Genomic DNA, 23,063 nt, shown 5'->3' on the forward strand with positions numbered 1-23,063 from the left:
GTGTTAGCAAGTTATTTAACCATCTCAGTCAAGCTCGACTCTGTCCCCATCTGATGCCCATATATACACAAACATGTACTTCTAGTAAGGATCACTTGATGGTGATCAGAAGAACTTCCCTTGTCCAACCTAGATTTGCTGAGGCCAACTGTACTGGCGTTAACTCAGCACAGATTGCTGGCCTGGTCTGCATGGCTGTTACTTAATGTATGAACCCGCTGAGCCATTGGTAAATTGTTTATGATTCAGAAATTGCTTTAAAGCAAATCACTGTTAAATAGAATGGGCTTCCATTTGCAATTGACTGTCGGTGTTCATGTGAATTGTGTCAGATTCCAATGTATAGCCAAGGGCACTGATGAAAAATTCGGCGTGATGACACTGAGTTGGCAAACCAACGTCATCACACCAGTCTCTAATAATACAGAAGGCTTGCAGGCGCTGAGATCGGCAGCCCACCTGCCATTTTGAAATCATTAATTAACAGGCTATTAAGCTTGTTCAGAACCCTGTTCTTTGCCATTTTTTGTTGCCCACTGAACTTTTTGGGCAATGGATGTAAAAATTTTGGAAGTCTTTTATGCCAGCTATAATGAGGTGGCACAAAAGCAGTAGAAATTGCCTGCCACCAGGACCATGGATGAATGAACCAGCAGGTTTTGCTGGAGAAGGTGGCAGCACCTGTATGTTTTTTAATGACATTTTAAACTTTTTTGCACCTTCAATGAATATCAAGGACTAATTCTGAGAGCGGGGGTCTTTAGAATTCTAGCCGTGACCGCGGCATTACCTCTTCGCCACATGACATCCTGGCCTAGAGTGCCAAGTGGGCACGGATCACCCTTTGCACCACAGTTTCTCAGAACCCACTAGTTATATAATCACACCTATTTGTGATTCATATTCTACTGTGAATGAAGTTGCAATGAAAATTCAACACTATTATTTTTTATATAGTAACTCAAAGTCAGAAGAGCTGACTATACTGTGGCATCTAAAAACAGGCACGGGATAACTCCGAAGTTGGAAGGCAGCAAGGGGATGAGTTTGTGGTCAGGAAGCAAGCTTCCTCTGCATCTATAATTGGCCTCCATCTCACTCAGTTGTCCATCTGATGCTTGAATGGATGTGCAGAGATGGCGGGGAGTGGGAGTGAGCGAAACCCACAGTTTCCGTTTTGCCTCCCTCACCCCGCTGAAAAATGTAAAGTCCAGCCCTAAATTTTTACAAAATGAAATATACTAATACTCAGGGATAAATACTTACTCTTCATCTTGAAATGGGCTCCGGAGCTGATGCATGACATTAGGGTGCTCTGCTGGGTGGCTGTGCAAGGCCTGTACAAGAGACATGAATTAACAAGGTTCAATAACTGGAGACAAATGGGACAGTCACATTTTTAGATGCCGCACTCAAAGTGCCTATGGAGTCTAGGTTCAGATCTTTCCTGACTTCATTTTAATGAAAGAACTTCAGTGAGAAAAAATGTTTTTATGATTATGAAACCTTTCAAGGATATATTGATAACAAATCACATTACACTTGCATTCCAATGACACTTTTTTGGGAACAGTTTTGCCTGGACCAAGCTGGCACTCAAACTGTACGACTTCTCCATCCTCCTGCAGTGCCTTCAAGGAATTACACAGCTTACCTTTAACCTCTCATTTGTTATCCTCTTCTCATCCACTTCAACTTTTAATTTCTTGTTCTCATGCTGTAGTCGTTCATTCATTTCCTGTAGATGGCTGTGTTGTGACAAAGATTACAATAGCAATAACAGAAAGGGTCATTACTGCAGCAAAGATAAAAGAATAATAGAATGTAAATGCGATATCTAACAATGAAAAATATTTCAACCAAAAAGCCATCTGGTAGTCATTAATTTGATGTTGGAAGAAACTGTGCCACAACACTTTTGCAAAACCTAGATTTTATGTCACAATATTTTTGTAAAATACTGATTTTTGTAAGAAAAGCTTAATTCTATACTCGATTATAGATTAAAAATCCTATGTGCTGATTTTTCCACCAAGGTGGTGCTCATGTTATTCTAGCACAAGGCAGCATAAAAACCACAGAACAAATATTTTATTTTTCAGTGCAAGCCAACATTTTCATATATTCAAGTTAAATGCATTTCATACCAGGTTCACTTACACTCCTAGAATTAAAATGTATCCAGGGATCCTGAAGCTGGCTTTTTATATCACCATAAATTAAATACTATAGATAATGATGTAATGGCACACAAAAAAGGGGAGTAATGGATATGCTTGGCTCAAACTTTGGTATTCAGTATGGTGGAAAGATTCTTTAAAAATGAGTATATATCTTAAAAAAGGAGAATCTCTTCATTGCCAGAGCCTGGTTATGCCTCCATGTTTATCAGCTTCCATCATAAAATAATAGCAGCTCTTACTGACCTGCTAAATGGAAAAACATTGATACCTATGAAAGCAGTGACATCATAGTATCACATATAAAGCCAGCAACATGTATAATAACACAGAACCATGATATTTAACAGTAGCTTAATCCCCTCCTCCAAAAAATTGACAATTAGGAAACCATGTACAATGATTTAATATTTAAATGCTCATCCCTTAATCATTGTTAAATACAGGGCATATAAACTTTAGTTGTTGGTTAGGATGTTCTACTACTCAGTCACATGTAAAGCTAAGTATTTGATGGGCAGTGGCCCTGGTAAGTGGGACTTGGTGAGTATTTCTACTGTACAGTCTTTGAAGTAAAGTTGGTCTTTAGTTTAGATTAAGTAGTGTTTAAAGTATAAGTAGTAAAGTCCCTAATATATATTTAATATTCCTTAAACTAGAGGAAGGAATAGTAAAGGGAGTAATTTAAGGGTAAGTCATGGCAGAGCAGCTTGGCCAGGTGGAATGCTCCTCCTATGTGATGTGGGAAGTCAGGGGTGACCACGTGCGCAGGAAGTGTCTCCAGCTGCAGCTGCTTGAAATCCATGTTTCGGAGCTGTAGCTGTGGCTGGAGTCACTGTGGAACATCCACAAGGCTGACATCTTTATGGATAGCACGTACAGTGAGGTGATCATGCCACAGGTAAAGAGTGCACATGCAGAAAGGGAATAGGTGACCACCAAACTGAGTAAAAGCACTAGGCAGGATGTGTAGGAGTGTCCTGGATCCATCTCCTTCTCTAACAGATTTTCCATTTTGGATACTGCTAGGGAAGATGGTTTTTCAGGGAAATGCAGCAAAAGCCAAGTCTGTGGCACCACAAGTGACTCAGTTGTACAATGGGGGAGAAAAAAAGAGTGGGAGAGTAATAGTGATAGGGAATTCTAATGTAAGGGACATGAATAGACTTTTCTCCAGCCACAGATGTGACACCAAGATGGTATATTGCCTCCTTTGTGCCAGGGTCAAGGATGTCACTGAGTGGCTGCAGGGCATTCTGAAGGGGGAGGGTGAACAGCCAGAGGTCGTGGTCCATATCGGTACCAATGACATAGGTAAAAAGAGGGATGAGGTCCTGAAGGCAGAATATAGGAAGTTAGGAAATAAATTAAAAAACAGGACCACAAAGATAGTAATCTCTGGATCAGTCCAAGTGCCACATACGAAAGAGGTCGGGAACAGGATAGATCAGATAAATGCATGGCTGGACAGATGGTGTAGGAGGGAGGGATTTAGATTCCTGAGGCATTGGGACTGATTTTGGGGAAGATGGGACCTGTAGCAACCGGACAGGTTGCATCCCAGCAAGACTGGGACCAATGTCCTCACAGGGATATTCACCTGTACTGTGGGGGAGGGTTTAAACTACAGCGGTAGAGGGATGGGGAGATGCAAGAGTGGGAAACAAAGATAGAGATGAAAGATAGAAAAGTAGAAAGCAAAAGTGGAAGGCAGGGAAACAAGGGGTAGCAGCAAATAGGGCCATAGCACAAAAAAAGTGCGTAAAAATGTTAAAAAGAAAAGTCTAAAGGCACTGTATCTGAATGCAGGGAGCATTCACGATAAGGTAGATGAATTAACAGCACAAATAGACATTAACGAATGCGATATGATTGCGATTACAGAGACACGGCTGCATGGTGACCAAGGCTGGGAACTGAATATCCAAGAGTATTAAATATTTAGGAAGGACAGGCAAAAAGGAAAAGGAGGTGCGTGGTGTTGTTAGTTAAGGATTAAATCAGTGCAATAGTGAGAAAGGACATTGGCTCAGAAAAGCTAGATGTAGAATCAGTCTGGGTGGAGCTAAGAAGCAACAAGGGGTTGAAAACATTAGTGGGAGTTGTCAATAGGCCTCCAAACATCAGTGGTAAGATAGGGGACAGCATTAAACAGGAAATGAGAGATGCATGTCACAAGGGTGCCACAGTAATCATAGGTGACTTTAATCTACATATAGAATGGGAAAACCAAATTAGCAATAATATTGTGGCAGATGAATTCCTGGAGTGTGTACTAGATGTGTTTTTTAGATCAGTACATCATGGAATCAACTAGGGAAGAGGCTATCGTAGATTTGGTATTGTGCAATGAGAAGGGGTGAAGTAATAATCTTGTTGTGCAAGGTCCTTTAGGGAACAGTGACCATAACATGACAGAATTCTTCATTAGGATGGAAAGTGAAGTAGTCCAATCCGAAATTAGGGTTCCAAATCTAAAAAAAGGAAACTACGAAGATATGAGGGGTGAGTTGGCTGTGATAGATTGGGGAACTTCATTAAAAGGCATGATGGTGGATAGCCAATGGCTAATATTCAAGGAACAAATGCATGCATCGGAACAGTTGTACATTCCTTTCTGGTGCAAAAACACAACAGGAAAAGTGGCTCAACCATGACTTACAAAAGAAATTAAGAATAGTATTAGGTCCCAAGAAGAATCATATAAAGTTGCAAGAAAAAGGAGCAAGCCTGAGCATTGATGAAGTTTAGATTTCAGCAAAAGAGGACCAAGAGATTGATTAAGAGGGGAAAATAGAGTATGAGAATAAACTTGCAAGGAACATAAAAACAGACTGCAAAAAGAAAAAGATTAATGAAGACGAATGGAGGTCCCTTACAGTCTGAAATGGGAGAATTTATAAGAGAGAGCAGGGAAATGGCAGAGCAATTAAACAACCACTTTAGTTCTGACTTCACAGAGGAAGACACAAATAACTTCCCAGAAACCTGGGGACCCAACGGTCTAATGAGAAGGAGGAATTGAAGGAAATTAGTATTAGCAAAAAAAAGTGCTGGAGAAATTAATGAGACTGAAAGACAATAAATCCCCAGGGCCTGATAATCTACATCCCAGGGTACTAAAAGAGGTGGCCATGGAAATAGTGGATTCATTGGTTGTCACCTTCCAAAATTCTGTAGATTCTGGAACAGTCCCGGCAGATTGGAGGATGGCAAATGTAACCCCATTACTTAAAAAAGGAGGGAGGGAGAGAGAAAACAGGGTTAGCCTAACATCAGTAGTGGGAAAAATGCTTGAGTCTATTATAAAGGATGTGATAACAGGACATTTAGAAAGCATCAACAGGATTAGATAAAATCAACATGGATTTATGTAAGGGAAATCATGTTTGACAAACCTACTGGAGTTTTTTGAGGATGTAACTGGCAGAATAGATAAGGGAGAACCAGTGGCTGTGGGGTCAGAAAGCTTTTGATAAAGTCCCACATAACAGGCTGGTGTGTAAAATTAAAGTACATGGGATTAGGGGTAATATATTGGCATGGATTGAGAATTGGTTAACAGGCAGGAAATAGAGAGTAGGAATAAATGGGTCTTCTTCGGAGTGGCAGGCAGTGACTGGTGGGGTACCACAGTGATCAGTAGTTGGGCACCAGCTATTCACACTACATATCAATAATTTGGATGAGGGAACCAAATGTAAAATTTCCAAGTTTGTTGACGACATAAAACTAGGTGGGAATGTGAGTGATGAGGAGGATGTCAAGGCGATTTATACAAGTTGAGTGAGTGGGCAAATACATGGAAGATGCAATGTACCGTGGATAAGTGTGAAGTTATACACTTTGGTAGGAAAAACAGAATGGCAGGGTATTATTTAAATGGTGCTAGATTGGGAAATGTTGGTGTACAAAGGGATCTGGGTGTCCTTGTACACCAGTCACTGATGTTAGGAAATAGAGATAGTTTAAGTAAGTTATATGTGTATTTGGGTGTGTTAGGAATAAGGGGCAGAAATTTCCCACCATCGGGGGGGTTGTGCGGGGATGGGCGTTGGCAGGTGCAAACCCAATCAGCACCGCGCTGCAATTTTATTTGGGCCGGCCAATTAAGGCTCGCCCAGCGTGACGTGCGCCTGGACGCGCTGAGTGCTCCCTGTGTGGGTGGAGGGGGGAGGATTCCCTGTGTGGGTGGAGGGGGGAGGATTCCTGAGTTGGGGCCTGCACGCGAAAGATTGCAGAAATCTCCCTCAGGCACAGAGGTACCTCAGGGAGATTAGTTTAAGGTTTAAAACTTTAAATAAAGAAAAGGAAATATTTTAAGACATGTGTCCCATGAGCTGGGTCACGTTCATGAATTTTGATTAGAAAATTTATTTAATTAGTGAAACCTTCATGAAACCTCTTCCCGCCTGTGGATGAGGTTCCATGAAAAACACAAAGGCCACCCGGGCTGTTCGCCTGCCCGTCAACCTTCAGGTTGGACGGGCAATTGTGTTAATTGTTTTAATGACCCTTTAAATGGCCTTAACAGGCCTTCGACAATTCGGCAGGCGTGCAGCCGACTTGGTTGCATGTCCGCTGAACTGAAAATCTAAATGACGCGCAGTGATGACGCTCAACGTCACCGCGCGTCATTTTACATGTCGGCGAGTGGGCCCCGTCCCCGCTCGCCGATCCGTAAAATTCTTCCCGAGATATATCTTCAATTTTAATTTGTATTTGTGTGTTAAGAAAAGAAGTTGAGTTTTAGTTGAACTTTAAAGGAGGCCTGCATTTTAATGAAGATTTTATGAATCTTGAAGGAGCAAATGAGGCCCCACAGAGACATAGGGCAGGATTTTAAATCCCGCAGGCAGGTGCGTGTCAGGGCAAATATTACATTTGCCCAATTGGGCATAAGATAGTGCGCGATGATGTCAGGTGAGTGTCCTGATGTCATCATGTATTTGCGCAATGTTTCAGTTGGCGAGCATGCGTGAGAGTCAGCAGCCCGCCCACCGACAATTAAGAGGCCTATTAAGGCCCCTTATCAATTAATTGAAAACTATTTTTCGCTGCCCATCCAACCTTACAGTTGGTGGGCAGGCGAGCGAATTTTTAGCAAATCTTGTCCACGAGCCGGATGAGGTTTCCACAATTAAATAAAAAATAAATGTACATTTTTGGGTAGAATTTTTATTCTGCTTACATTACTGTGCGTCAGGACATTTTTTCTTCTGATTTAAAAATTTTTTATTTTTGATTTTAAAACGGTTCAGCTCCCTGAGGCAGCTCCTTGCCTTCAGGACGCTTTCAGTGCACGCTCCCCCGTGCATTCGCAGACGTTTACGTCTGCAATCCTCCTGCCCCAACCCCGGCAGCGCTGAGTCTTTCAGCGTGCCTTTTATGCTGGTTAATTGGCCGGCCAGTGTGAAATCGCTGTTGGGGGCCGATCGCTGGTGGCGGACCATTTCCCGGCTGTTCCCGCCGCACCGGCCCGACAACCCGAAAATCCTGCCCAGGGAAATTTTTTTTTAAAAAAGCAGCTTCAGTTCAGTTGATGCCAGGATTCCAGAGAGACTGGACAGGAGAGTAAACTGCGGGAGCAGGTTCTAGAAGCTAAAGAAGAAAGTCCCAAATCCAGGGGAGTGGAACAGGAAAGGTCCCAAGAGGACAGTTCTAGTCTGGAAAAGGAGCTGTTCTGTGGGAGTGAAAGCAAGGAGCAAAGTAGAAGGCTCCAAGCTCAAGCTTAAAGGGAGAAAGTTGCAGGACGCAGATTTAAAGTGGTATAGATGGGCGAGAAGCCAGAAGACTCAAGGGGACAGCCAAAGGTCTGTAACTCTTTACTATGGGCAGCTGAAGCAGCGGTGTCCTGTTGGCGTGGCTCAGAGGCGAGTATGTGGAAGAAAGCTTAAATGCATGTGGCGATCCAGGGGAGAGGAACATCGGAAGGAAAGTTCGAAACACTGGAGGTGGACCCTTGTGGAAGGCGTCTGAGAGAAAGTGTTGTTTGGGAGAAGGTTCCAGAGAGTGGAGATTGGAAGCCCTCGTGTGAAAGACAGATTTCAGTGAGGCCAGTTGGCTCACAGTGTGACAAGCATCTGGCGGGGGGGGGGGGGAAATTGATGAGGAGCCGTAGATCCATGACATCTGTTTGGGGTGGCATCTGTCTCTTAGTTTCAGAGTGTGGTGTGCCTGACCACAGGTCGCCTATTGGTTTCCATGGACTGTGTACTTGCTGTGAACATTAGTACATAAGAAAGCTTTTATAACTGGTGTTATCCTTACAAATATGTATATATCTGTAAAGGTATAGCTGTGGATGAAGGAGTAATGTAATGTAGTTAATCTTTTCTGGTTAATGTTTTATTCTATTGTTACAAGTTTATCAGCAGACTTCTGCGACTCTGTTCAGTAGCCACTCTCCATATATCTAAACAAAATATAAATGTTAAGATCTATCATGCTGGGTTCCACTCTGGGATCTGGCTTGTCCAGTGGTAACATCAGCTGGGATCATAATTCTGAAGCAAGCATGCAAGTGCAGCAAGCAGTAAGGAAGGCAAATGGCACATTGACCTTCATTGCAAAACGATCTGAAGACAGGAGCAAGGATGCCTTACTGCAGCTGTACAAGGCATTGATGAGACCTCATCTGGAGTATTGTGTGCAGTTTTGACCTCCTTACCTAAACAAGGATATACTTGCCATAGAGGGATTGCAGCGAAGGTTCACCAGCCTCATTCCTGAGATGGAAGGATTGTTGTATGAGGAGGTTAGGTTGACTAGGTCTGTATTCACTGGAGTTTAGAAGAATGAGAGGGGATCTCGTTGAAATGTACAAAATTCTGACAGGGTGGATGCAGGGGTGATGTTTCCTCTGGCTGGGAGGCATCTAGAACAAGGGGTCACAGTCTCAGGATACGGGGTAGGCCATTTAAGACTGAGAGGAGGAGAAACTTCTTCACTCAGAGGGTGGTGAACCTATGGAATTTTCCAGCACATAAGGCTGTAGAGGCCAAGTCACTGAATATATTTAAGGAGGAAATAGATAGACTTCTAGACTCTAAAGGCGTCAAGGGGTATGGGCAGAGAGCGGGAGTGTGGCATTGAGATTGAGGATCAGCCATGATCATATTGAACGGTGGAGCAGGCTTGAAGGGTTGAATGACCTACTCCTGTTCCTATTTTCTATGTTTCCAAGTCTTTGTATTACATTGAATGTTTCTTATGGGGAGTATCCCCTATGCATAGATGCCAATCGTGAAAGGCAAAAAAGAGCCAAACATCTTAACCTAGTCGACTTCTCATTCACGGTGACAGATTCTAAAACTCACTGAGTCACATAACGATGCGTAATTACATTTATGCCTGTGTCTGATAGATATTGTGTTGGATAGTATCAAAATTGCAAAACCAAAATAAAAAAACTGTAAAAAATATAGAGAATACAGGTAAGTTATGTATAAAATTAAAAGTCAAATTTCTTGTATTTTTTGGTTGAACAGACAGGGTGTGCCTTTGTCATGTCCAGAGCCTAGGTTGACGCCGGATAGTCTGTCCATTTATTTTATTCTTATTCAACTTTTCTTTATTTATTCGTTCATGGGAGGTGGGCATCGTGGGCTAGGCCAGTATTTATTGCCCATCCCTAATTGCCCTTGTTCAGAGGGCATTTTAAGAGTCTGGAGTCACAGAGGTAGTGGCATAGTGGTAATGTCGCTGGGCTGGTAATCCAGAGACCCAGGGTAATGCTCTGGGGACCTGGGTTCAAATACCAACACGGCAGATGATCAAATTTGAATTCAATAAAAATCTGGAATTAAAAGTCTGATGATCATCGTGAAACCATTGCTGATTGTCTAATATCCTTTAGGGAAGAAATCTGCTATCCTTATCTATATGTGACTCCAGACCCACAGCAATGTGGTTGACTCTTAAATACCCTCTAAACAAGGCAATAATGCTGGCCCATTTAACAAAAACTGTAGGCCAGGTAAGGATGGCAGACTTCCTTCCCTAAAAGGTTTTTACAACAATGGTCATCATTAGGCTTTTAATTCCAGATCTCACCATCTGTTGTGGTGGGATTTGAACCCAGGTCTCTGGAATATCAGTCCTGTGACAATACCACTATGCCACTGCCTCCCCCAGATTGTGGTTTGATACAATTGAATGGCTTGCTAGGCCATTTCAGAGAACAGTTAAAAGTTAACCATATTGCTGTTGGTCACATGCAGGCCAGACCAGGTAAGGACAGCATATTTCATTCCCTAAAGGACATTAGTGAACCAGATGGGTTTTTACAACAATTTCCTGTCGTAACATTTAACATAATGGAGAGATGGTTGATCTGAAGGCACTCTCAAATGAACTAACCTTGCTTCATGCCGTGAGGTCAGCTCATTATATTAACGTTTTCCTCTCAGTCCATTGCTAAAGATATGCTGTGAAAATGCTGACTTTGCAGAGCAAGCTTTCTAACAGCACCAGCAGCTTTGAAAGGTTGCCCAGGACTTCAGAAAATCCAAATTAAATCTGGAATAGTGACTAAAATCTGGAACAACCCCTGCTTATGTATTTGTTATCTTAAAGTAACAGCAACGCAATAAGCTATCATGATTTTAAGTAGAAATGGGAAGACAGTAATCAAAATGTGCAAAGGTCAAATGAATCATAAGACATGTCAGAGGCCTAACCAGTCTGGGGAAGCTTGGTAGATGTGAAGAGGAAAGGACAACTGAAGTTCTGAACTTCATTTAAACATCATAATCTCTGGTCTGGGGTTCTTAATAAAAAATAGTTACTTGCCCAATTGTACCATCCCATATCTGAATAGGCAGAATAGTGACTGACCTAACTGGTTTTGATCAGTCTAGTCCACTATTAAAAATAATTTTGTTCATATCTGTCTTTGTAAGCCAATAAACAACAGTGTCTGAGAGGGACTTAACTGCTTCTTCTTTCTGCCCAAAGGTGTGTTATCAGCTAACACAAATCTAGTACAATGCTAGTAACCCTAATACCAATACAGGGAAGTCTGACATTTACGCTTGCCGGTTCCCAATGTTAGTACTTACTCTTTTTCAGTTGTTAGTTGGAGGATTTGCTTTGTTTGGTCTTTGATCTTATTTCCAAGTTTTTCATTGGCTTGCCTGTTTAAAAATAAAGTGTTTTAATTAACGATAGTCAATACAGGAAAGACACAAAAAAAAATAATAAAGAACAAAAATGGAATGATATTTTGGCCAGGGCTGATGTAGAGTGCAAGTATCAGTAATGTTTTGTTTTACATGCTGCATATTTTCAGCCTTTTTAGCTTTTCTATCAAAATTCAAGCATTTAGTTTATCTTTATGCTTATCATGTTGCTACAGAAAAACCTACAGTTGAATTTTTAAAAAAATTCTAAAAAATCAAATTTGTAGAAGTTTTTGTAATACACAGTGGATCTCCCACATGGCATTCATCATGGTCAGAAATTTAGAAAAAAGAAAAATAACCAGCCGTTTCCACTCTTCAGAAAAGAATTGCATCATCTTGCTCTGATCTGGTTGGAGTGGCTTGGCTTTGTGTGTTTGGTAAATATCAACACATATCCACAAATATTATTTTACCTGTTCTGATTCTAGGTTTTGTTAGTTATGCCGGATTTATTTCATCGAATAAACTAGATCAATGTCTGTTTACTGCCATTAAGACTTGGTGAATATTCATTCTTTAAAATTACTATCTATAGTTAGAGATTGGCCTGGGGCTGGGGAGTTCCATTTAATTCAATTTTAAACATTCAATTCTGATATAAAATACATTTAATATGTACAGAATGAAGATAACAACATGCTCAAGGGGTTTAGATTATGTCCCTGAATGATGAAGACATAGCTTGAATGGTTTGTGAAGTTTATTTGTGAGCTCAGGCATAGGGGCCAAAGCAGATACCAGATATTACCGAATAAAATACGTATGCTCAGGGCAGCACTGGGCCCAATTTAATCGTACCAGCATTTCAATTGATTCTCAATCCTCGTCATGATCAGAAATGGTGTGACAGACAGCACAATAATCAGATTCATATCAGTCACATGAATGATGCAATTTTGTTGCTAAGCGTTACATGATGTCCGTGTGACACACAATGATCCCTTTATTAGATTATTTTTGTATTAATTGATTTAACCTAAGGCTAATGGTATCGCACCATCAATAGATGATTTTTGTGATGCTGCTTATTTTTGTGATGTGATTAGACGATGTCAGTCACATTACTCAGTAACATTGGTCCGGGTGGTTACTTAGCAACAATCACAATGTTCTCATAGACCAATCATGGAGTGCAACAAAACACTACTCAATAACAACATTCAATTCTGGCAACTTCTTTTAGTAATATATTGTTTGGAATTACCTTAAAAGAAAGATTTTCATTTAAATCAAATTAAACATCCAGTTCTGGTTTGATTTAAATACATTCAATACATACAAAATAAAGATGCAACACACTCAAGAGGTAGAGATTATGTTATGAATAATGAGAACATAGCTTGAATGGTTTGTGAAGTTTATTTGTTCTCAGAAAGGATGCATTTCCAGGCAGTTTTATTCAATATAGAAATATATCATAATCTTTTTGAGTGAAGTTAGTTATTCAGGCTGATATCTTCTATCGTGGCTGTTATTTTCCCTTCACCAAAACTAGTTGCTCATATTGTGGTGAACAAATTTTGTCATAAAGCTTCATATCCCATAATGGTAAGCTTGTTTTTATGCAAGATTAATTGCATCTATTTTAATTTAAATAAATCAGCTAAAGAGGGGGAAATATTTTACTGAAGAATACCTGCTCTTTTTTAGTATTTTCCTACATATGGAATGGGACTTGATGGGAGAGAGAGCAATTGTAGTAAGCATTTTGGGAACCCAAGCGGCTCAATTGGTGAGACAGGAGAGATGCAGGATTCTGGAAATCCCTGGATTCAAGTTCAACTTTAGGATTTGTTGGCTACAGAAGGAGCTTTCATGTGACTCATAGCAGGCCGTTAGTCAGTCTGCAAAATCCTTCCGACACTCCACACCATTCTCCAGGGGAGAAAAGAGCGTGAAGATATCCAAAAAAAAAGTACTTTGATAATTGAAGATGCAAACCTGCGTTAAACCAATATAGAAGGAATCACTGGTTCTGTTTATTAATTCTCGCAGTGATCATTCATTGTTTCAGCATAGTCTCAGATATTTGTGCTTCAACTTTGATCAAGGCTCTTGAACTGCCAGCTCAATAGCACATCATGTGAAACATTCCAGAATGTTAATGCCTTAATTGTTATGTCTTTACAAACAATAAAAGAAATTAATATCATTTTTTTAAAATGTACTTACTTTTGGTCCTTTACCCATTGATTAACATTTGCTACAACCAGTTCACTTTCTCGATGTAATCTTGAACTGTCTGACCTTGCACCATGCAGGGACTTTCGTAAGGTTTCAAGCTAAAACAATCCAAAATGTAGGTTAGAATAAACTGACTACAATAAATTTAAACCTCATATTTAACAATATAAGTACTGATGGTGCAGTGATAGTGTGCTGGAGCATGGGTTTCTGACTTCACATGTTGAGTTTCTATTTCAGCTGGAGGGAAACTCTGCTAGGCAGACACGAGAAAGTTCCCAGGATGCAAAATCGGAGGTGTCATCCTGACTGCTCCTGGGCAACTTAATTTCAGAGAGGTTTTGGCATAGGCCTTACACCAAGTTACAACGGCCTGGGTTTTGCAATTGTAATGAAAGTAAAACTATCATTGTTCGCTATCTGTAAAACTGTGAAACTAACAGCAAGATCTGGGGTCTGCAGTTAAACATGGAAACGCTGAAGTTGCTGTCAGTGATTCCCTGCTCCTTCACAGTGTGAGCTGTTGAAGTCCCTACTGAGGGCAATTTTCTAGGAATCACTGAGTTGATGAGAACTTCCTTGTGTTAGTGTAATATTGCTGTTGAAAACACCTGAAAAAAATGATGCCAGTTAATGGAATGTAACTGGATTTTTAAAGGTGTACAAAGCTATAACTTTTGCTGAACAACTTTTCTGGCCCTGGAAAAGTTTTATATTTGAGTAATGTTGAATTTTTTCCAATATGACAACAATTCCCTAGTATCTTAATATGATTTTTTCAAAAGTCTGTTTATGATAATTCAGCTTCTAATGCATATGTCCCAATCTTCATTTCATTCTTTGTAAAATTGATATTAAGTGAAGAATGATTGGTGCATTTTACTTCCTGGTCTGTTGTCTTTGAGGGATCTTCAATGTGACTGGCTGCTTACATTGCTTGATAACATCTCTGTTGCTGGACTCATGGAGATCCCCTTGACTTGATACCAGAAACAACTTAACACGTACTTTGTCGGCACCTTCCTTCAAGGTCAGTGGCAAGCATTGTCACTTCACCATTGGTCACAAAATCTGGCTCCATCTTTTTCAAATGCAAGGGGTGCTATTTTTTGTTAAATGTATCCATATTCTTCACAGGGATTCTTTGACATTAATTTCTGAATCATGTTTAAAAATTATCAATACATTATCATAAAATCTTTAACAATGTACCACAACAAGTCCATGGTGCATCTATGACAAATTCCAGTGATGGAAAATTGCACAAAATAGATCAATAAGATAATAAAAGAATCCAAGAAAATGAATAATCAATTACATTGGCAGTCATATAGTTTGAGAACCTGAGTGGTTGGTGTATCTTTCTCTAACTGTAACTCAGCTATAAAAATGTAAGGAGGGCGAATGTGAAGGGTTGTTGCGTGAATATGAATAGTTCTGCAGAACCTAGAATTTTATTCTATTCTTTTCATGGTTAATCTCTAAGATTGCTCAGTGGTCACCTAAAGCAATAGTTCCTCTGCAAAGTGCCATGAATACCCCATGAAAAGAGAATATATTTGATGTAAATAGTTAACATCCATTATTCTTTCTAGCTTAGATCTAGTTACATTTTTTTGAAGCGCTATAACATTGTTTGTTAATTTCAGGAGATTTCATGTTCCTTTACTTGGCCTCTACACTGGGAAGGTGGGGGTGGGCAGTGGCGAAGGGGGATGGGGGGGGGGGGGAGGGGGGGGGTGCAGTGGCGGGGAGTGATGGCATGCCTATTGAATCTGTCATGGTGCCAAATACAACTTAAGAATTGGTGTTTATTCTTATGTTTATCCTCGCCCATCTGCACTCAAAATAGTTTAGCACTATCACAAGTTTCCATTTCATGGGTATATTTTTACATACAGATGTTATGAACTGGCTAGCTAAATTACTCTACAAATTCCCCAATAAATAGCAAGTAAAACATTCACTGCTAGCCAATCTACAATCTTGTTATGTAGTCAGAAGATAAGAATTGTAGTGAATACATTCGTTTATGCACAAAAAATCTCCCACAAACCCATTGAGACCTTGTAATACTATACCTTGGACACAAGATGTCACTAAGCATTCAACTTGCGAGTTACATCACGTGTTAGAAATTGAGTACTGCAACATTGAGGCACGGGTAGTTTTGAATAGTTAAATTACAGACCAAATCAAAAACATTTTCAGCATCACGAGCTGATGAAGCTGATAATATATATAGAACAGGTTACTAACTTGCACTGTGATCCAAATTTAAAGTAGTATAATGTTATTATATTTGAACAATACTTGCTCATAATTCTTGTATATGATACAAAAATTCTTTCATAGACCCTAAAGAATTAGTAGAAGCTTGATCCCTGTTTTAATAATTATATTTTAGCTTCTTTGCCTAGCAGCTCATTCAGGGGATTCACCACTATTAGAATTCATATGGAAGAAAAATCAGCCTGGTTTGACACAAAAATGTATGTGTCCTGTTCAAATGAAGTCAAACAACATTTCCATAGTCATTTATTAACAGAAGGCCCTTTCTGAAATAGAGACACTTCAGTCTAAATTTTCCATTACACTTAATTACCCAGCTAAACATTCCAATATCAAGAATAGACACTAACAGAGAACATGATAGAAGTAAGGTGGAAAAAAAAATCACACTCTGGCGACATGAATTGTAATACATAGTTGAAGCACTGACTAACACACTTTTAAACATCAATTTAAAGCCTGGCTATGTGGACAAGGGGTGGTGTAATGAATATGGCAATTTTAGCCATTGTGGATGGCATGCTATATAAGAGCTGTCATGGCTGACAACATTTTGAATTCACTTTGTCCAGCTGATGCACATCTCTCTGGGAGTGTCAGAGAACAGACAGCTAGTAAAGGAATGCAGTGTCTTGTTTTAATAGAAATGTTCATGCAGTGAAATTAGATTGAGCTATAACCTACATTTCTTATAATGAAAATTGCATTAAACAGAATCTTTGAGAACAAATCAAAATGGCTCCTTAAGGTAGATACTGATCAATGATTTGTGTTTAAGGGAAGCTGCTTAATCCGGCTGAAGTTCTATTTAATTAAGATAGAAAGAAGCTATTGTGCAAAAAAATGATTGTTTTGTTTAAGCAGGTGCCTGTTTAACTATGGGTGCTAAAGAGAAATGCTATTTACATAAGGCACAGTTCTCCTCATTCCTTGAATGATGATCTCCTTCAAATACAATACAGTCTAAGGACCAATGTACTTGCATCTTTCATTTACTTATAGGAAGTGCAATTACATTCTCAAAGCAGTTATGCAGCTCTCTTGCATTCATCTGTTCTTTTCACTTTGCATCCAGTCATTTTTTTTACCTCTGCCCTTCTTTGATTGAAATGTGGAACAAACTTAATTTAATTCAAAAAAATGTTTACATTCATTTTTAAGAAATGGCAAAAACCGGCACATGTAAATCTCACAGTGTTCTATATACGCCTTGAAAAGACAAATTCAATTGACTAGTAAAGGCTAAAGACTAAGACAGGGTAAATGTAGTTTGACTCTAGTGGTGATGTGTGACCTTGCAAAATTTATCCTTTGAAGTCCTTGTGTTGTCTCTCCTGTGAAGAGGATTGATTATTTCAATTTGTAAAAGTTTACAAGAAGTGATTTTCCTTTTAAAGCTATTTAAAACTGACTGTAGTGTTCTCTTAAGCTTCTTCTTTTTAAATTAGCCAGAAATCACTGGATACTTAGGGCTGGATTTTCATGGAGTCCAGAAGACTCTGCAGGCTTTGAATTCAGAAGTCCCACCCCATTTCCAGCTGAAACCATTTTCCTTGGTAGTGGAAAGGGGAGGGGCATGATTCACACAGGTGGACCATTTAAAATTAATGGAGAGTTGAAACAGACCCCGTTTTGGCTGTTGCAAGGACCTTCATCCGCAGTGTGGGATGTACCAAGTGATAGACACAAATGCTGTTGAAGGATGGATAAGGTGGACAACTGTCATGGCCCAAAGTTTTTTTAGAATTCTCCGCTCTACAAACTTTAAAAAAAAGACTGTGGCTATCAGTGAGAGTTAAAAAAAAAACCTCTCTGCTGATTGCTTTGATTGACAGGCATAGGTTAGAAAAAAAATTAGCATTTGTTTGTGCAGTTTCAACAGAGATCTGTGTTGATATTTCCCCAAGGGATAGTATGATGCCATTATGAATGCTTGGTTTCAAAAGCTACAATTATTTCAGTATGGGGTTCTGCGTTCACACTTTGATTGACAGCTTATAGAGGCTATTAAACTATTGGTTTTCTTTGATGTGGTTAGTGAAATAGATATTTGTTTTGATAAGATATTAACCACTTGATAAGATTTAAATGTTTTAAATTGATTTTATGAATGGGAGTTATTTCCTCTACCAAGTGCATAGGAGTAAGAGCTGTATTAGATTATTAAAAAAACATGTTTTTCTCATCTCCACATGGCTCTTGAGCCTGAGCCCTGCTCATATGAATACAGGGTGAGTCACTGTGGAGGTGGCATGGGGGTATGAGGGACTGTTGTGTGGGGGCGGGGGGGGGGGGGAGCGGTGTTGGGTGAGGGTGTCTGAGAGGTGAGGGCTAGAGAGCTTAACAACTTCCAAACAACTGGACAAAGTCCCAAAGAACCAAGGTGGGCTTTCTAACCAACACATCTTGGCATTCACCTGGCCTCGTGGCCATCTACGGTCCACTTCCGGGGTTGTTGGTCTTGACTCTATCCTGCACCCCCACCCAAGCAAAAATTAAATATAACAGGGTACTTTTTATTGAGAAGGGTTTGGCACGTCAAGAAATTGCCGGATTTAAGTTACCCACCTCAGCAACCAAAATCTGGCCCTTAGTTTTAAATTGAATAAAGTTACAATTGGAGCCAAATATTTGTTAAATAATCTGAAAGTGTGCATTACCTCTTCAGTTTTGGAGTGGTATTTTTCACGAAGGGAAGCCAACTCTACCTTCATTATCATTAATTCTTCTTCTTTACTGGTAAGTTCCTTCATGGTTTCATGGGTCTTCCTCTGTGACATCATCATCTTGTTACTGAGTTCCATCAATCGATTTTCACAAATATGAGCCTGGAAAATGTGAAGGATCTTATGGGTCATCTGTGCATTGCAATACAGTCTTTTATGGCCACTTTTCTCAATCTGACAACTAAGACCCCTGGGTTTTGTGTTTTTTTTACAGTTCTTTCTTGTTTTAATCATCAATTGTGCACAAACTTTGTGTCTCCATACTTCTAAGGTATCCTTTTGCCACTTTTCATTTCCTGACCAAAAGTGCAGGAAGATTTTTCTTTTTGCAAATGACTTATGCTGGTCTTTAATAGCTTCCTAGGGAATATGTCAAAGACTCGACCTTTTCTCTTGGTGGGACACCACGGGTCTTCTGCTTAGCTGCTCTCTCACAAGGCTGGACACTAACTATGCAGTTATTTTTTAAAATTTATTTACAGGATGTGCGCTTCACTGGCTAGGCCAGTATTTATTGTGTGTCCCTAACTACTTTTGAGAAGGTGGTAGTGAGCTCCCTTCTTGAACTGTTGCAGTCTCTAGTTACCATTGAGGAGGTGGTGGTGAGCTGTCTTCTTGAAACATTGCAGTCCCTGTGGTGTAGGTACACCTACAATGCTGTTAGGGACACAGTGACAGTGAAGGAATGGCGATATGGTTCCAAGTCAGGATGGTGAGTGGCTTGGAGAGGAACTTCGAGGTGGTGGTGTTCCCATGTGTCTGCTGCCCTTGTCGTTTTAGATGGTAGCAGTTGTGGGTTTGGAAGGTGCTGCCTCAGGAGCTTTGGTGAGTTCCTGCAGTGCATCTTGTACATGCCACAGACTGCTGCCACTGTTTGTTGGTGGTGGAGGGAGAGAATGTTTGTGGATGTGGTGCCAATCAAGCAGGCTGCTTTGTCCTGGATGGTGTGAAGTTTCTTGTATGTTGTTGGAGCTGCACTCATTCAGGCAGGTGGGGTGTATTCCAATATACTCCTGACTTGTGCCTTGTAAATGGTGGACAGGCTTAGGGGAGTCAGGAGGTGAATTACATGCTGCAGAATTCCTAGACTCTGACCTGCTCTTCTAGCCACAGTATTTATATGGCTAGTCCAGTTCAGTTTCTCGTCAATGGTAACGCCCAGGATGTTGATAGTGGGAAATTCAGTAATAGTAATGCCATTGAATGTCAAGGGGCGATGGTTAGATTTTCTTTTGTTGGAGATGGTCATTGCCTGGTACTTGTGTGACGCAAATGTTTCTTGCCACTTGTCAGACCAAGCTTGAATACTGTCCAAATCTTGCTACATTTGGACATAGACTGTCTCAGTATCTGAGGAATGGCAAATGATGCTGAACATTGTGCAATCAACAGCAAACATCCCCACTTCTGACCTTATGATGGAAGGAAGGCCATTGATGAAGCAACTGAAAATGATTGGGCTGAGGACACTACCCTGAGGAACTCCTGAGATGATTGGCCTCCAACCACCACAACCATCTTCCTTTGTGCTAGGGATGACTCCAACCAGCGGTGAGTTTCCCCCCGTGATTCCCACTGACTCCAGTTTTGCTCGGGCTCCTTGATTCCACACTCAGTTAAATCTGGCCTTGATGTCAAGGGCAGTCACGCTCACCTCACCTCTGGAGTTCAGTTCTTTTGACCATGTTTGGACCAAGGCTGTAATGAGAGGGGAGCTGAGTGACCTGGGCGGAACCCAAACTGAGCATCAGTAAGCAGGTTATTGCTAAGCAAGTGCTGCTTGATAGCACTTTTGATGACCCCTTCCATCACTTCACTTATGATCAAGAGTAGACTGATGGGGCAGTAGTTGGCCAGGTTGCATTTGTCCTGCTTTCTGTGTACAGGACAGACCTGGGCAATTTTCCACATAGCCAGGTAGATGCCAGTGTTGTAGCTGTACTGGAACAGCTCAGCTAGGGGCTTAACAAGTTCTGGAGCAGCAGTCTTCAGTACTATTGCTGGAAAATTGTCAGGGCCCATAGCCTTTGCAATATCCAGTGCCTTCAGCCATTTTTTTATATCATGTGGAGTGAATAGTATTGGTTGAAGACTGGCATCTGTGATGCTGGGGACCTCTGGAGGAGGAAGAGATGGATCACCTCTGGCTGATGATTGTTGCGAATGCTTCAGTTTTATCTTTTACACTGATGTGTTGGGCTCCTTCATCATTAAGGATGGGGATATTTATGGATCCTCCTCCTCCAGTGAGTTGTTTAATTGTCCACTACCATTCATGGCCAGATGTGGCAGGACTGCAGACCTTAGATCTGATCCATTGGTTGTGGATTTGCTTGACCGTGTCTATTGCTTGCTGCTTATGCTATGTGGCACGTAAGTAGTCCTGCGTTTTAGCTTCACCAGGTTGACACCTCATTTTTAGGAATGCCTGGTGCTGCTCCTGGCATGCTGTCCTGCATTCTTTATTTAACCAGGGTTGATCTCCTGGCTTGGTAATAAGGGTAGAGTGGGGGACATGCTGGGCCATGGGGTTACAGATTGTGGTTGAGTACAGTCCTGCTGCTGCTGATGGCCCACAACATCTCATTGTTGCCCAGTTTTGAATTCCTAGGTCTGTTCAAAATCTATCCCATTTAACATGGTGGTAGTGCCACACAACACGATGAAGAGTGTACTCAATGTGAATACGGGACTTAGTCTCCACAAGGACCGAGGGGTGGTCATTCCTCCCGATACTATCAATGGGCAGATGCATCTACAGCAGGCAGGGTGGTGAGGATGAGGTCTTGTGTATTTTTCCCTCTTGTTGATTCCCTCACCTCCTGCCGCAGACCCAGTCTAGAAGCTATGTCCTTTAGGACTCAGCCAGCTCAGTCTGTGGTGGTGCTAACGAGCCACTCTTGGTAATGGACATTGAGATCCACTACCCAGAGTGCTTACTGTGCCCTTGCCACCCTCAGTGCTTCCTCCAAGTGGTGTTCAACATGGAGGAGTATTGATTCATCAGCTGAGGGGGGTAGGTTCGTGGTAATCAGCAAGAGTTTTCCTTGCCCATGTTTGACCTGATGCCATGAGACTTCATGAGGTCCAAAGTTATGTTGAGGACTCCCAGGGCAACTCCCTACTGACTGTACACCACTGTGCAGTCACCTCTGATGGTGATGGTAGTGGTGGTGTCTGGGACATTGCCTGTAAGGTATGACTGTGTCAGGCTGTTGCTTGAACTAGATGCATTTTTTTTTGATAATCAAAAATGGTTTCATGGTCATTACTAAACTTTTACTACCATATATTTTTATTGAATTCAAATTCCGCCATCTGTCATGCTGAGATTTGAATCCGGGTCACCAGAGCATTATTCTGGGTCTTTGGATTATTAGTCCAGTGACAATACCATCTGTGCTACCGCCTCCCCCTTTGGGAGAGACCACTGGGACAGACCAATGTTGCATCATTATGAAATTTGCAATGTGCCGCACCACTAAATTTCTCAGTGTGTTCCTAATAATAGGACTAAGATTTGTTGGCACGTACAATTCTGAAACTAGTATGTGGCAAGGGTGGGGGCAGGGGTGGTGGGTATGGGTGAGGGGAAATTGTCCACTTTGGGGCAGTGTTCTGGTGGGGTGGAACTTCCACCTGCTCCTCCATATGCAGCTTAGCCCCAACCTGGTTTCCTGATTTGGGCTCAGTATTCCCGTTGAGAGGTCCTGCAAGTGCGGTGGTGGAAATTTCAGTGGCGCTGTAGCAAGGGCCATAATCAGGAATGGTGGCAATGAACTTTAAGAAGGCAAAAATAGCCTGAAAATTGGAAGGAAGGCTCCATTGAAAGCCTTGGTCAAGACTACAGGCTTCAGCAGGTAAATATAATTCTACTGGGACTGTTCTGAATCTTTTCCCTCAATTACTGATATCTACTGTTACCTTCCACATGTTGTCCTTGGCAGTAGAAGTAGTAGAGGCAAAAAGAAGCACAGGTACAAACAGATCTAGTATGTAAATGTTTGACGCTGGCACTACAGACATTTGCAACACCCACTTGATAGTTCAAATGTTAAATTGAACAAGAAATTGACATTCCATTCAGCTCAACTGATTTACAAAATAATGTAGAATCATCTGCAGGAAACCATTAATACATTTATTCCGAACAGCCTAAGCATACACCATTTCTTCACTAAGATGAAGCGTCAGCAGATAACCTTTACATCTAAAATGCACAAGAAAATCAATGGGAGATGGCTTAATGCAGAAACTAATATAAGTTTGATTTGCAAAGCATTTTTAATTAAGCTTCTGCTGATTAAGTGTGCCCAAAGTGTGAGTATGTGGAGGTGAGATTACATTAATATTGGCTGCTGTTGTATTAGTGCTATATCCAGGTTAATCCTTAAGCAATCTCTATGTCACTTGGTCTATAAAAAATAATTTCATCACAGTCTCACGTTTAATCAGTACTGAGGATGACCTTAGCAGAATTCATTGCATTCTAAAAA

General features: G+C 40.9%; 1 protein-coding gene across 1 annotated transcript in view; it reads right to left on the reverse strand.

The window, feature by feature from the left end:
- Positions 1 to 1,262: 1,262 nt before the first annotated feature.
- Positions 1,263 to 23,063, reverse strand: part of LOC121280070 (polyamine-modulated factor 1-binding protein 1) — a 189,415-nt gene continuing 167,614 nt past the window's right edge. The window contains exons 14-18 of the mRNA XM_041191699.1: positions 18,502 to 18,669; positions 13,538 to 13,647; positions 11,243 to 11,317; positions 1,655 to 1,748; positions 1,263 to 1,337 (exon numbers count right to left, since the gene is read on the reverse strand). Coding sequence (XP_041047633.1) covers positions 1,263 to 1,337; positions 1,655 to 1,748; positions 11,243 to 11,317; positions 13,538 to 13,647; positions 18,502 to 18,669 — 522 coding nt within the window. The remainder of the gene's footprint in view (positions 1,338 to 1,654; positions 1,749 to 11,242; positions 11,318 to 13,537; positions 13,648 to 18,501; positions 18,670 to 23,063) is intronic.

Source organism: Carcharodon carcharias, chromosome 7 (genome assembly GCF_017639515.1).
Source record: "Carcharodon carcharias isolate sCarCar2 chromosome 7, sCarCar2.pri, whole genome shotgun sequence".
Taxonomy (NCBI): Eukaryota; Metazoa; Chordata; class Chondrichthyes; order Lamniformes; family Lamnidae; genus Carcharodon; species Carcharodon carcharias.